This window comes from Gekko japonicus, unplaced genomic scaffold (genome assembly GCF_001447785.1).
Source record: "Gekko japonicus isolate JY-2015 unplaced genomic scaffold, Gekko_japonicus_V1.1 scaffold950, whole genome shotgun sequence".
Taxonomy (NCBI): Eukaryota; Metazoa; Chordata; class Lepidosauria; order Squamata; family Gekkonidae; genus Gekko; species Gekko japonicus.
Genome location: NW_015163630.1, coordinates 450019 through 464870, shown reverse-complemented (window position 1 = coordinate 464870; position 14852 = coordinate 450019). Strand labels below are relative to the sequence as shown.

The 14852-nt window shown below is 42.8% G+C and overlaps 1 protein-coding gene across 1 annotated transcript in view; it reads left to right on the top strand.

Moving 5' to 3' along the window:
- The window catches only part of FAM83D (family with sequence similarity 83 member D), a 23369-nt gene extending 8858 nt beyond the window's left edge, over window positions 1-14511 (top strand). Inside the window, exons 2-4 of the mRNA XM_015407529.1 lie at window positions 7407-7574; window positions 9538-9662; window positions 12924-14511. Coding sequence (XP_015263015.1) covers window positions 7407-7574; window positions 9538-9662; window positions 12924-13986 — 1356 coding nt within the window. The 3' untranslated portion in view covers window positions 13987-14511. The remainder of the gene's footprint in view (window positions 1-7406; window positions 7575-9537; window positions 9663-12923) is intronic.
- Window positions 14512-14852: the final 341 nt, after the last annotated feature.

Genomic DNA, 14852 nt, shown 5'->3' with positions numbered 1-14852 from the left:
CCCCCCCCCCCCCCAGCTTTGGAGAAATATCTGAATTCATGGCTATAGTCTATGGATTTTAAGTACTGGCAGATTGAGCAGCAGTGACAATGAGATATATTGATACACTTTCTGTGGAGATTGAAAAGCAGAATTTTATCTTAGTAGCAGAAGCTATTAGTACAATGTACTTTGCTTGCTTTTGCATGTGGTGTAGAAGCATTTTAATTTGGCTGGATGTAGTTTAATGAGGACAGCTGACTGAACATTCTTTTACCCAGAATACCTATAATTCTGTGACCTGTAGGCAAACTCTGTGCCGTCATTCACTTAAAATGATACAAAGTTTGAGTCCAGTGGCGCCTTTAAGGCCAAGAAAGTTTTATTCACGACATAAGCTTTTGTGTGCAAGCGCACTTCTTCAGAAATTACCGGCCCATACATATAGGTAGAGCCAAATCGCCCCACTTTAAAAAAGAAGGTCACCTTCATGCTTGAGAGGAGACGGATAGAGTGTAACAGCAGGATCAAAGTTAATTACTCTCAGGATTCCACAGTTAAGGAGACAACTGTCCATCAGTCTCCAATTCTGACATATTCATTTCCTTCACTGTTTCCTCCCCCCACCCCCAAATTAAACCCAAACAAATGGTAACCATATAAACTAAGCTTCTTGTACCTGTTTGGTCCTTGCTTGTTTTTGCATGTGGTGCAGAAGCATTTTAATTTAGCTGGATGTAGTGTAATGAGGACAGCTGACTGAACTTTTTTTTTTTTTACCTAGAATACCTATAATTCTGTCACCTGTAGGCAAATTCTGTGCCATCATTTACTTAAAATGATATGTACTTTGTTTAGTGGGGTGTCAGGAAGAAATCTGAGGATTGAATCCAGGACCTTCTACATGAGCTTCAGGCCTTTGTTTATATATCTTGTCTTTTTAGCCTAGAACATTAGGCATTCAAAGAAGTGACCCTGAAACAATAACTGTCGAGGTCAATACCGGATAAAACCGTTTTGCACTGCATAGGTCTAACTCCAAAAGCCTTAAAACAGTCACAAGCAAGCTCACCTGGCAGATCCCCATAAGGTACCACAGCTGGGCAGTTTCTGCTCATTTTCTGGCCATTTCTAACCTTATATAGTGAGATCACAAAAAGCCTGAGTTCTCCTGCTCTTATGCGGGCACAAATGGAACGATGTATTCTGTTTGGTGTTCTGGGCTGTGTCCTCATTTTTCCTCTACAGTATGTTGCTTGGTTTTATGGTCTTATCATTCATTACCAATTTGGTGCAGTGATTGGGGCCTGGACTGAGGAGACCTGGATTCGGATCCCCACTAAGCCATGATAAAATGTTCTGGGTGACATTGAACTAGATGATTTCTCTACTTACTATCCTTCAGAGTTACAATGAGAGTAAAATAGGAGAAGTTCAACCTAGCAGTTCAAAAGCAAGAAATTGCAAGTAGATAGTGTACCACTTAGGTGGGAAGGTAACAGCGTTCCGTGCACCTTGGTGTTTAGTCATGCCAGCCACTTGACCATGGAAACGTCTTCGGACAGCGCTGGCTCTTCGGCTTTGAAACGGAGATGAGCACCGCAACCCTAGAGTCGGACTCGACTGGCTTTCGAGCAAGGGAACCTTTACCTTTAAAACATTGTACTAGGGTAAACAGTCAGATAAAATTGATAGGCTTTTGGAATGTTAATATATGTGAATGCTGGTAACTTATTCCTGTTGCCAAAGTGTTTTATATGGGTTGATATACATTTTTGTTCCATTCAAATCTTAAATCAATAAGGACTCCCCCTCCTCCAATAGTATAGGGCCTATATCTGTGGGTTGCAATCAGTCAGGAGAGGCACTGACAGGCATCAGTCTTACCTGCTGATGGAGGAAAGAGGCAATGTAGCCTTTCCTCTTCCTGACCCATGCAGCTTTTATTCCATGTGGGTTCTAGGGATCAACTTTCCCTGGGTTAGAAATGTCTTCTGAGTAGGGGAAGGGACAACCAAGAAGATTCATGATCCTTGCACTGAACCCAACGATTTCCGTGTCTTAAGCATGTGCTTTCTGAGGAATGAAAGGGTAAGAAGCTATGGTGGGGTGGATGAAACTGCATGGTTTCGGTGATTCGTGTAAGGTCTCCTTTTTGATGGCTTTTTATGGGTCAATGCACAAGATCCTCCTGACGGGGCTGTACCACATACGCCTCTGTTCAACAACTTCAGTGAAAAACGTGAGGTGTAGAATGATGGGCCAGTGTGCCATGCACTAGCTGTTCAGCCAGAGGTCATTTGCAGTCCAACCAAAGGGAAGGGTGTGCAAGCTATCAAACTGGGTGTAATTAACAAGTGAGTGACATGATACTAATCAAATAGCAACAGCTTACTTCTGCTTTGTGACAGCTGAGTCAATATTTGAGTTTTAATTTAGCCCTGGGACTTCTGCTCAATGACTGTGCTGGATGAAACACCCCAAAGCCACAAATTTTGAGCTTGACAATGGGCTTGTCTGCCACGAAGCTTTGAAGAACCTGTTGCTGTTTGTATTGTGTCACGTGAGCCAAAGATAAATGTAGTTCTGACTAAGGTGACCAGTTGCAAGGGAGGGCATAGCTTCTGTCTTTCACAGTTTCATGGACATGGTAGAATTTCCTTGTCTACATACTTAATAAAGGAACAGAACATAAAAAGAGTAAGCCCTGCTGAATCAGATCAGTGGTTCTTCTGATGTAGGATCCTGTTCCCCAGAGTGGTCAGTAAGATGCCACTGGGAAGCCCACAAACATCAGCCTTCAGATGCTGACTGCTCCCTAGCATCTGCCAGTTGGGGTCCTGCAGCCTCAGAACATGGTGGCCTTGTTTGGTTACCATTGTGAATAGGCACTGATCGACCTCTTCTCCATAGACCTTTCCACCATCCTGTTTTTCACAGTGGCTTCCAAGCAAGGCTCAGAGAGAGCAAAGCCTCCCCTTGTTGTTGCACATAGCAAATGGTGTTCAGGGGAGCATTGCTCCTGAGTGTGGCAGTTGTCCTCTGTAAGTCATCCTAGCTCTGTGACGAAGCAACTGTCTCTTGAGAGCCAGTTTGGTGTAGTGGTTAAGTGTGCGGACTCTAATCTGAGAGAACTGGGTTTGATTCCCCACTCCTCCACTTGTACCTGCTGATGTGACCTTGGGTCAGTCACAAGCTCTGGCACAGCTGTCCTTGAAAAAGAGCAGTTTGTGTCAGAGTTCTCTCAGCCCCACCTACTTCACAGGGTGTTGTGGGGAGGGGAAGGGAAAGGAGTTTGTAAGCCAATCTGAGACTCCCAAGTGAAGGGCGGGGTATAAATCCAATCTCTTCTTCTCCTTGAGGGAATTCTAGCTGCTGTCGAACTAAAGCTGCCCACTTTTTTCAGCAGTGGAAAAAATTTAATACAAGCAAATAGTAAGGCTATTTTATTTTTATTTTTTTGCATTGGCTTTCTAGTACTGTATAGACTTTCAAAGTACAGCTTCAAAGGCTATAATGCTAAAAATACTTCGGGAATTACTTTACCTGAAACTCTCTTTTACCTTGATTGAAATCAGTAGGTGAACATCATCTATAAGTCAGCCTTAAACCTTTACTCTTTGTTTGGGAAGTGGGAATCTGTAGATCTTAATCCCAAGTATTTCACAGCTAGACTTCTGCTCTGCTACAACACAGTCTCTTCACTGCATGGTAAACTCTAAAAAGCTAAGTAAAACAGTAAAAGAAAAGATGTGGGGACGTTCTTGGAATGGGAGAAGGGAACATTTGGGAGTGGTTGCATTGCAGAACACCTGAGACCACGTGACCTAATGATAAGCAATAAAATATGATGACTGCTAGTCTTATTGAACTGGCTGACAGTGACATCCTCAGCACATTTACGCCCTTCTAAGCCCATTGACTTCAGTGGACTTAGAAGGGCGTAACTGCTTCGGCCTCGTGAATCTGGTACCAAACATATTTAGTTTTATCACAAGTCGCCTCAGATATAGTTACATAAATATTTCAAATAAATAAAATCTTACACACCATGTTTCAGAGGTTCAGGGCAAACATGAGAGCCAGTTAGAGTTGTGAGCTCTCTGTGATAACCTGACCTCCACACTCTTGGCGCCTTTTTGACTTAGAGTGACCCAGCAACAGGGAAACTCTAACACAGAAGCTTTGTGGCTACGGTGAATCATTTAGGCTGCAGTCCTAAACACGTTTACTCAGAAGTAAGTCCACTAAGCTGAACCTGAGCTTACTTCCGAGGAAGCAAGTTTAGGATTGTACTGTTTGCATTTAAAAGAGGAAACTGAAGTCTGCCTGCCAAGTAGCTGACACATTATTACCAATGTAATCTCTGATTATCTGGGGGCAGTGCCATTGGGTAGGGGGCTCCTCTGTACGTAACATAATGGCAGAACATCTAGAATTTGTTAGCTGTTTCATATTTTGTGCCAATTTTAGTAAAGCATTCTTCAGTGGCTGCCAATGTTCCCTCTAAGCTGTGGAGTCTTGTGAGCAAAAATCCTACTTAGTGAGCTACTGGCATTAAGGTTGTGAGTGAGCGATTTGGCTACTGCATAAATTAGGTTGCTCTGGAGCCATCCCTTCCTGAGCTAAGACAAAACCGTGTGAGCTGGAGGCTAAAAAACTGTGAGCAAGCTCACACTAACTCAGCTTAGAGGGAACACTGGTGGCTGCCGATAACCTGGGAAGAAATAATTGCCAACTTAAAAAGAACAACAACAAACTAGTTCTGGGGACTGTACAGATGGTGGCATTTAAGGGCTTTGAGCTCTATCTGAGTGCAAGGTATCTGATGCTTGCAGTTGGCTTCCAGTGACTGCGGTTAGAAAAGAGGCTCATTTCCTTGTGGCAGTCCTACTGATCTTTTATGAATATGTGCAGAAACTCTTTACCTGACAGTAGGCAAAGGTAGCCTGTATAGATAAGCAGTTCATTTAAAAAAAAGAAAAGAATTTGAATACCAAATTGATGCTTCCAATCTTCGTATTGGGTGGCCTTGAACTACTTCAGTTCTTGATAGGTACATGGGAAAAATCCTCTAATAAACAGGATGGCTTGCAAACACTTAAAGTGTTACCTAAACGTCGAGGGGGATGGTGCATATGCATGAAAATAAAGCAGGTCCTGCCCTTACAGGTATAGATCAGTTTTGGGTTGCTGCAGGGCAACTTTGACCAGAAAGGGATATACGCCACCTGCTTCATTCACTTTAAACACCTTTTCTAATAATACACTAAATTGTTGGTGGAGGGAAACAACTTCAATACCCTTATTTAACAGTCCAAATCTTGGGTATGCAGCTGTACACTGAAGTTAAGAGTGCAGCATGAGAACCTAGATCAGCCGGTTCTTATGAGAATTGGCAGTGGGTCAAGCTGTACATTAGCATACCATGCCTCACGCACTTTGGAGTGTGTGGTATAATGTGTGTGTGTTCATAAGCCTGACATATACTAACTACACCAATGTACTTGTAATACCTGTATAACCACTTCTATAGAAGAAGTTTTACTTATAGCTGATAACATTGAGGCCTTCTGTATCAGAGAAGATGGCTTCAGTGGGAAAACTAGGTGCCTGGGGAAATTGTAAAGACATCTAGCACTGTTCTAAGTTGATTGCAGGGCCTGAGGAGAAGGGGCTTTTAAGAGAACCTTGCTGGACTTCTGATATGCAGGGCCAATAGTTGATCACATAAAGTTGCTGTATACAATAATCAAGGTCAGTATTGTCCATTGGCATCTCTCCAGATTCTTTGATGGACATCTTTCACGTCACCTACTACTTGATCCTTTTAACTGGAGAGGCCAGTAGTAGTTCAGTGGCAGGGTGTTGCTGTGCATAAAGTCTTGCTTTAAGTCCTCTACGTCTCCAGTTTAGAGCACCTTGAGTAGCAAGACTAAGAAAGACAGGCTTTGGGACTTGAGATCTCTTGTCTCAGATGAGGAGATACTGCCCTTGAAAAGCCAGGTTTGCAGCTTAGGAGTGCTACTTGACAGAGCAGTCACCTTAGAAAACCTGGTGGCTTGGAGTGCTTTTGCCCAGCTTCAGTCGGTGTCACGTGTGCCCGTCCCTGGGTCAGTCAGATCTAGCCACAGTGGTCCAAGCCTTAGCTATATCTAGACTGGACCCTTGTAATGTGCTCTATTCTTGAAGAGTGTTGGAAGCTGCAGCTAGTGCAGAGTGCTGCTGCTGGACTGCTGGTCAGGACCAGCTACTGGGAGCATGTGACCACAATATTATAGCAATTACCCTGGCTACTGAAGGACTCTACAGTAATAGGATATGCATGAAGGACTCTACAGTAACAGAATCTGCATAAACTCATAACATACCCTCTTGGTTATGGCAACAGATGTCTATCAGGATTTTAAAACACACACACACAACCCCCCCAAAAACTCCAGAATTGATTTGAGCAGCTCTTATCCCGCTTAAAACTTGACCACAGTGATTGCTCAGTGGACTACACAGAAGTGATGCTGTAATGACAGTCTGCAGTTGAAGGAGCTATATATGTATGTGTGCACATGGCCAGTTATTGTCGTGCATGCTACCGACTCTTCCATCATGCAGTAAAGCACTGTTCATTGGAAGAGTTCAAAGGCACTTATGGATAGTTAATATGAAGCATGCATAAAGTGTGCTATGGATAGTTAATATGAAGCATGCATAAAGTGTGCTTTTGTCACATACCACATTATTGTGCCAAAACTCCACTACACAAAGATCAAGTGAATGTCAACCAGTTTCAAGAAAGGTGAAGGGTGTGACCATAGCAAAGAAATAGCTGGTCAACACTCACCTACTCCTGATATAGTACAATTTTTACACAATAAGGTGGTGTGATATATACACATACATGCTCAGTATAGAACATGAGGGACATGCAGGTGTGTGCTTTAATAGCTGAGGGGTGACAATGGATTTGGAGTTAGGGGAAGATGGATAACATTGGAAACACTCTAGAGCTTTCATCCAGTACAGCCTGTGCATCTACATGTCCTTATGATTGTAGAGACTGTAATGGAAACTGAAATTTAGGCGGGAGGTGAGTCTGAAGAAGCAGCCTTGATTGTCAAGGCTGAAATGAAGGGATACTTGGTATATTAATAGGAGGCGCAAAAAAAGTTGTGGCATGGTGATTCAGGTAGGCATTTGCTAGTTGGAAGGGAGTTTTGGAAGAATCCCATGAGATGGCTTCTTACTCAGAGGGCAACAGTTTTTATACACAGTACGCTGCAGGAAAAACAAATGGGAGAGGTGATGGAGGATTCAAGTAGTTATACCTGCTGTTACAACTTGGGGAAATTGTTTTACTTTGATGGTATGAAAACTGAATACCTTCTGTAAAATAAGCTTCAGTATATTTATTCTATTTTATCTCCCAGGTCATTGCTATCGTTATGGATTCCTTCACAGATATGGACATCTTCTATGACCTCCACGATGCCTGTAGAAAGAGGCTGGTTCCTGTTTACATCCTTTTGGATCAGGCCTTTCTCTGTCACTTCATGGAAATGTGCAAAAATCTGGAATTCTCTCCTGAACAGGAATATGTAAGTTGACAAATCCCTCTATTTGATTAGAGGGGGAAATGGGTTTAACCTAGGTCACCTGATAACCAAGTTATGAGTTTTGCCACCATTTTCCCTTGTGGGCCTCTGCATATGTAATCTGCACAGACCTAATAGAAACTTCTAGAGCTTTGAATGTGAGATAATCATTGCCATTCCTTTGGCTAGCATTTTTGGTGCCTTGCTTGCTTAGTTTTGTTTTTGACATTGTAGGGAAGGTCATCTTGGAGCTAAAATATTCTTCTCTTTTTCTTGGACATGTCCTTTGGGGGAGAGGAAAGAAAGGGTGGAGAGGAAGGAACCAAGCTAGATGGAAACTATTGCTGCCCTCAACCATAGGCCTGGCAGAACATCTCTGTCTCACAGGCCCTGTGGAACTGAGCTAGGTCCCGCAAGGCATGAATATTGTTTGGAAGAGAGTTCCACCAGGTTGGCTTCAGGGCCCAAAAAGCCCTGGCTCTGGTTGAGGATAGCTGGATGTTTTTCAGGCCAGGGATCACTAGTAGGTTCTTTTCCCCTGAGCGTAATGCTCTTCGGGGGGTATACCAGGAGAGGCAGTCCCATAGAGATGTTGGTCCCAGACCATTTAGGGCCTTAAAGATTAATACCAAAACCTTGAATCTGAATTCAGTTTGGAGAGAGGAGTTAGACAAGGTTGTTTACTGGCTCCCCTGCTTTCCAGTTTATGCTTAAATGACTTTGCTTTAAATTTCAGCAAATCTTGCCGTTCCCCTAAACTCATTAACACCAGTGTCCCTATTTTACTTTATGCGGATGATGCTGTTATTTTATGACGTACAAGGATTGGCCTGTGAGGAATCTGAAGCACTAGAATATGGCTAGAAGATAGCATTAGCAGAACATTTTGGTGGTATCTTGCATCTGTACCTTGCCATGTAAGAGCTCTCCTATGTTATCCTGCACATGGGTCACAAAAGAGAAAACAGAGTTGTAATAACTTGTTAAAATCACTTCCTGCAATCATGTCTGTCTCCCTTTCCTGCTTAGGTTTTTCTTTTAAACCATGTAACTGGTATGCAGCAAAGCATTAATTCCCATAAGTGCACAAATTTGATTTCTAGTGATTTGCTTTAGGCTATAAATCTAGGAATTCCATGGGAAGGCCTGGCAAGTTGTCCATAAGGTTATTACAACATAACTCATGGTTTCACCTCCTCTGTTATTCATGTTGGGGAAGAGAATATAGTCTAGTGATAGACAGTGTTCCCTCTAAGCTGAGTTTGTGTGAGCTAGCTCACAGATTTTTAGCCTCTGGCTCACACATTTATGCCTTCGCTCAGGAAGGAGGGCTCCAGAGCAAACTAACTGATGCAATAGCCAGATCGCTGGCTCAAAACTTGAATGCCAGTAGCTCACAAAGTAGAATTTTTGCTCACAGGACTCCATAGCTTAGAGGGAACATTGGTGCTAGAGCAGCTGCTTTGTTTGCAAAAGGTCCCAGTTTCAATACCCAGCATTTCCAGTCAAAGGGTTGGATAGTTAATATGAAAGTCTTCACCTAAGACCCTGGAGAGCCACTACTAGACTATGCTGACCTTGATAGACCCATGGTCTAACTTTAAATAACATGGCTTGAGATGTTCCAGGAAGAGACTTAACTGAAAGATCTGTCTACTACATAATATTAATTGGTATCCACTATATTGTTTCCTCATCAGGGATGGTACGCAGCATTGGTTTACTTAGTCCAAACCAGTGATGGCATATGTTATACAGATTCTTTCAAATATGCCGTTTGTCTACTGATAATCCTAAGCCTATAACTATTGGGAAATAGTACTTGAATTCTGACACTGAAGCCAAAACACTGAAAGAAGGAAGGAGTGTAAAGGTCCCAAATGAAAATAGGCTTGTACCAGCCAACAGTCTGGTCCATAATATTTCCTTGTTGATTTTGCTAAAATGTCTCCCATTCTGCAAACAGCTAATGAGAGTCCGAACTATTGCTGGGAACACTTATTATGCAAGATCAGGAGCAAAAATAATTGGGAGTGTCCATGAGAAGTTCATGCTAATTGATGGCATCAAAGTAACTACAGGCTCCTACAGGTAAGTAACATGATGCCTTTTGTACTACATACAATTCTGCATTAAACACTGTGAGAACTAGTCTTGCAGTGTTATCATAAACAGAGTTATGCCCTTCTAAGTCCACTGACGTCAAAGGGTTAGAATGGTGTAACTCTGCTTCAGATGGCACTATTGGATGCCTGAAGTCAGCCATCGCCTCAACAGCTCAGTCTTGAAACTGACCATATCTCTTGGCCCTATGTTACCCATTTTAAAATGGTAATATACCTTATGGCCCAAATACAGTAGATGCATTTCCCTGCATGGCAGTGCAGTAAGGAAATTGCATCTGTTGGGTAATACTGGAATTCAGTCAGTTATTAAATCCTACAGACCCTCAAGGGAGGCAGCACGATTAGAAAAGTGAAAAAGTGAAAGCAATTTTGCACATTGGTGGAATGGATTCTTATAAATGCCTTCTACCACAATGGAATACAGTCCCGTTACAGTACTAAAGGGAACTGACTGTCAATCTAGGCACCAATGCACAGCTTGTAGGGCTTTCACGATATATAAGCTGCTCTTTCCCCCCTAGAGAATGGTCCAGAGGTGGCTTACAAATTCCAGAAGTTTGTTTACATTTATACTTCACCTTTCTCTGCAATGGGGATTAAAATGGCTTGCATCATTCTCCTATCCTTCATTTTATCCTCACAACACACCTGTGAGGTAGGCTAGGAAGAGTGTGTGTGACTGACTTAAGGTCATCCAGCAAGCTTCCATTGGAGAGTGTTTGTTTGACTAGGATCTGGTAGAACCTGTAATCATCTCTGTTTGTCCCCCTCCCCCATTTTTGACTTGAACAATGCCATGTGGCGCTAGACTGTTAGGTAGTTCATCCAGCTCAGTGGCAGAGCCATCTATCTAGCATGCAGAAAGTCCCAAGTTCAGTCCCTGGCATTAAAAGCATCAGGTAGGAGATGATGTGAAAGCTGTCTACTTGAGTCCCTTGGAAACTGCTGTCAGTCTGCGTAGATAATATTGACCTTGATGGACTAATGCTCTGACTGCATTTAGGACATCCATGTCTAACATTCCTAAGATTTTACATGAGTTTACTGATATGGAAACTCTTTTGAGTTTTGCAGTTTTTCATGTAGGCAAATGTTTGCTGATCGATGGATAAAAAATCTTGGGTGCCTATGCCCTTAAATGGGCTGATGCCAAGTAATTATCTGGGAAGCTCAGCGTAAGACGGACGTATTAAAAGAAATCTTGATAAACTCTTGTAGCAGTTGCAAGTGTTTCTCCATCCCTGGAGTCAGTTGTTCTACACATGCTGGTAAATAGGGTGGGTGTGGATTTGGAGTTCAAACCACAGACTTATTAAATGTTCCTGGTTGAGTCATATTCTCAGCCTTAGTTCATTGCCTACAAACTGGGAAGGATGGCTATCTACTTTGCAGGGTAACAAATCACAGAACCCCATCTCCCTTATAAATAAAAGCCGAATGGTGGTGGCACTTCTCTAGAACATTCCACACGCTCCAAAATCAGTTCACTCTCTGATCGGTCATTCAGAGGGTCTCCCTATCCACTGGCTGCTTTGCCTGAGTCCTGCCTCCAACGTTCTAAACATTTTGCTAATCCTCTCCCTCCCATAGCCAGTCAGAACACAGAGGTTATTTGCATATGCAGCCTCATTGGCCTCTGCCTCGGAACACAGAGGTCGTTTGCCTATGCGACTTGATTGGCTTTTGCCTCTAACATTCTAAATAGTTTTGCTGTTCTGAGGTAAAATGTGTCCAATCTCCAGGTGAGGTCTGGAGATCACTCAGAATTACAACTGCTTTCCAGATGGCAGAGATCAGTTCCCCTGGAGAAAATGGTGGGCTCTGTATCCTTATATGCTGCTGAGATGGCCCCCGTATGACAGCAAATGTGACGTAGCAGTCAGGGCTTCAGAGCATGGGAGAGGCTGCAGGTGTGTGGGAGGTGGAAAGGTGAAGAGTGAGGGGGAAATAAAGGTAGGTTGATGATTGGCTGGGAAGAAGATTGGGGTGCCAACTCCAGGTGGGAAATTCCTGGAAATGTGAGGGATGGAGCCTGGAGAGGGTGAGGTTTCAGGAGGCGTGGGGCCTCGGAAACCAACTATTCCCTTCTGGGGAACCATCATTGCCAATCTCCAGGTGAGGGCTAGAGATCACTCAAAATTACAACTGTTCTTTAGGTAGCAGAGATCAGTTCCTCTGGAGAAAATGGTGGACTCAGTGTCATTATACCCTGCTGAGGTCGCCACAGCAAATTGACACTGAGTGTCCAAGGCCGGGGCACCCGCCCAGAGCCTCTTTCTAGAGGTCGTTGTATTTATTTCCACAACGGGCCTTTTTCCTAGTTTTATATAAACACCATCTTACCAATGTAGCAGTGAAAATACACATCACATTCTCCAAATATTATGTGGTACAACTTGGGGTGCATCTGCTACTGCAACACTTAGGTGCTCAGCTTTGGGATTGGTGTATTGTACTGTGGAATATGGTGCTTCAGTGTGGCTCAACAGCCCCCATGTCCACAAACTTGATGTCCAACTCAACAATGAGAACCATCAGTGGAGGTATTAAACCTACTCTGGCCTATTGGCTACCCACGTTGTGCCACATCACTCCCCCACATCTCAGAAGATGCTCTTCGTGGATATAGAATGATAATTGAAAACAGAGAGTTGCCTACCCACAAATTCACAGGAATGTGAGCATCATGCTTTCCGGGGAGATGTGACGGCGCTCTTTGAACTCTCTCTAGCTGCAATTGAGTGGATTGAAAATCTAGATATTAGTATTTAGGGAGGTTGCCCAGTTGATCTGAATATCCGTTGTATCAACTTGGTTACATATTTTATATTATGATAAACGTCCTGTGTGTAACTCTGCCATGTGATAAATAAATAAATTCTTGTTATTGGTTAAAAAATATTTATATCCTGTGTTTCCTTTCTGAAAACAGAGGCTCAAAACAGTTTACAAAACATGCAGAAGTACATACAAAATTAGTTTAAAAGCCACAACACACTACAGACTATAAACCACCAACGTACCAACAAAACGGCCGCCAGTAGATAGAGAACTCATAGAAGCTCTCCAAAACTGTGCTGTCTTGCAGCATCTTCTAAAAGTCAGCTCAGATGAGTCTCTCTTTGCCATCTCTGATCATCTGTTAACTTTGAAAAGTTAATGGTTATGACTAATGCTCTGGTTTGTCATAGCGAGATATTAATTCTTATTTTCTTTCCCTTTGTAGTTTCACATGGACTGATGGAAAGCTGAACAGCAGTAACCTGTTGGTGCTCTCAGGCCAGGTGGTCGAACATTTCGATCTGGAGTTCCGAATCCTTTACGCACAATCAAAACCTATTAATCCAAAGCTGCCATCCAGCTGTAAGGACACTGGTGCTCTTGATCACCTGACAAATAGGACAACACCATGTAGAGACTTCACTGTGGGTAACCTTTTGAGAGCAGAATTTGCCAGGCTCTCGAGCTCTCCCAAACAGCTTGAGAGAGAAGTAGCTAAAGGAGGCAGGGTGAGTGCAAAACGACCACACCTTAGTGGGTCCTCTGCTGGAGATGAAGAGTGCATTTCGAATGGTCCCGAAACTCTAGAAATAGCTAAAGAGAGAAAAAGTCAATCGACACAGACTGAACCCTTTGAGAAGCCCACAGTGACTTTAGTTAATTCTGACACACAAACCATTGCTTCAGTGGCCACAGCAGGCACTCAAACCACTGCTCGATCAAGAATGGTGGGTACTCAGACGGTAGTTATGTTGAAGACAGTCACGACACAGACTGGCAACAGTGAAGCTACAGAAGTGGCCCTGGATCAGAGGGTACCCAATCAGAAAGTGCATGTTCAGTGGATACCCGATCAGAAAGTACATGTTCAGAGGATACCACCTAAAGAAGCATCTCCGGTTTACAGGAAGTCTACTTCTTCTAAAGAAGCATCTCCTGTTTACAGGAAGTCCACCTCCACTTCTTCCAGTGCACGGTCTCTTTCTTCCTTGTCCTCCCAGTGTTCGCGAGCAAGTTCCGTCGGCTCACTAACATCTCTTAGGTCCCTGGACTACCCTTGCAGCCACCGAGCAGATTATTTCCGCAAGCTAAACAAGGAGAGGGAATTCCACTACTCTGTCATCCGGTCCAAGCTTAACCACATGGTTTCCATGCTGTCTAGAAGGGGTAATGTGGCTGAAAACTACTGCCGGCCAGTGAGGTGCAATGTAAAACCTAGACGGCAGATCAGCACCAGCCTAATAAACCTCAGAGATTTTGCACTGTATTCGTCAAATGACTTTTTCTAAGCAGTGGCTTGTGAGTGGTGGTATGCACAGAGCTGCTTCAGTCACCAGCCATTTTGGACACTTCTGAATTGACATTTAGAATAATCACTTGCATGGCAAGGTGGACACATGGTTTGCGATACTAAAATCATACCATAGGGAACAAAGAGGTTTCCATGTAGTTTATGCTTTGCGTGCATCAACCCTAAGAGCTGCATTTTCTTTGTACTTAAGTAATTTTAATTCTGTAGTCTTGTACCTTTTTCAACAAACAAATTAACATTGTCTTCTGGTGCTTTGTCTAGTTGAGTCGATGCTTGTCAATGCACTGAAATACTGGTAAGTTGTTTTTTTTTTTAAATAAAAATCCTACAAGTGCCTCCTATTTTGTTTGTGTCTTTCAATATTTAGGCACCCTAAAATGAATTTTAACTGAGAGTACAACTTGTGGTATAATCGATGGATTATTAAGCAGTAGCTAACAAAAGGTGCCATTTATACAACTTCCAATAAAATCTATACAACTTCCAATTAAAATGTGATGAGTCCCCACATTGTGTCCTGTTGGTTATTATTGCCTGTTTCTTGTTGGTTATTATTGTCTGTTTCTTACGGTTGTGTATGTTGTGTTGATAAAGCCAAGCTTTTATTTGTAAATAAAGTATTAGCCAAAAAAGTTGAAGGTGCTCTAAGGCTTGTACATGGTTCAAATTTGGCTTGCTTATTTTAGGTGGAGTCTGCATTGTTCAATTATTATTGAAGCAAAAAAGTGCTAAAAGGTGTGACTTCTGTGATTTTATGCATATATGAGTGCTGTCAAGTCGCAACTGACTTATGGTGATCTCAGCCAGGGGCTTTCAAGGCAAGTGAGAAGCAGAGGTGGTTCC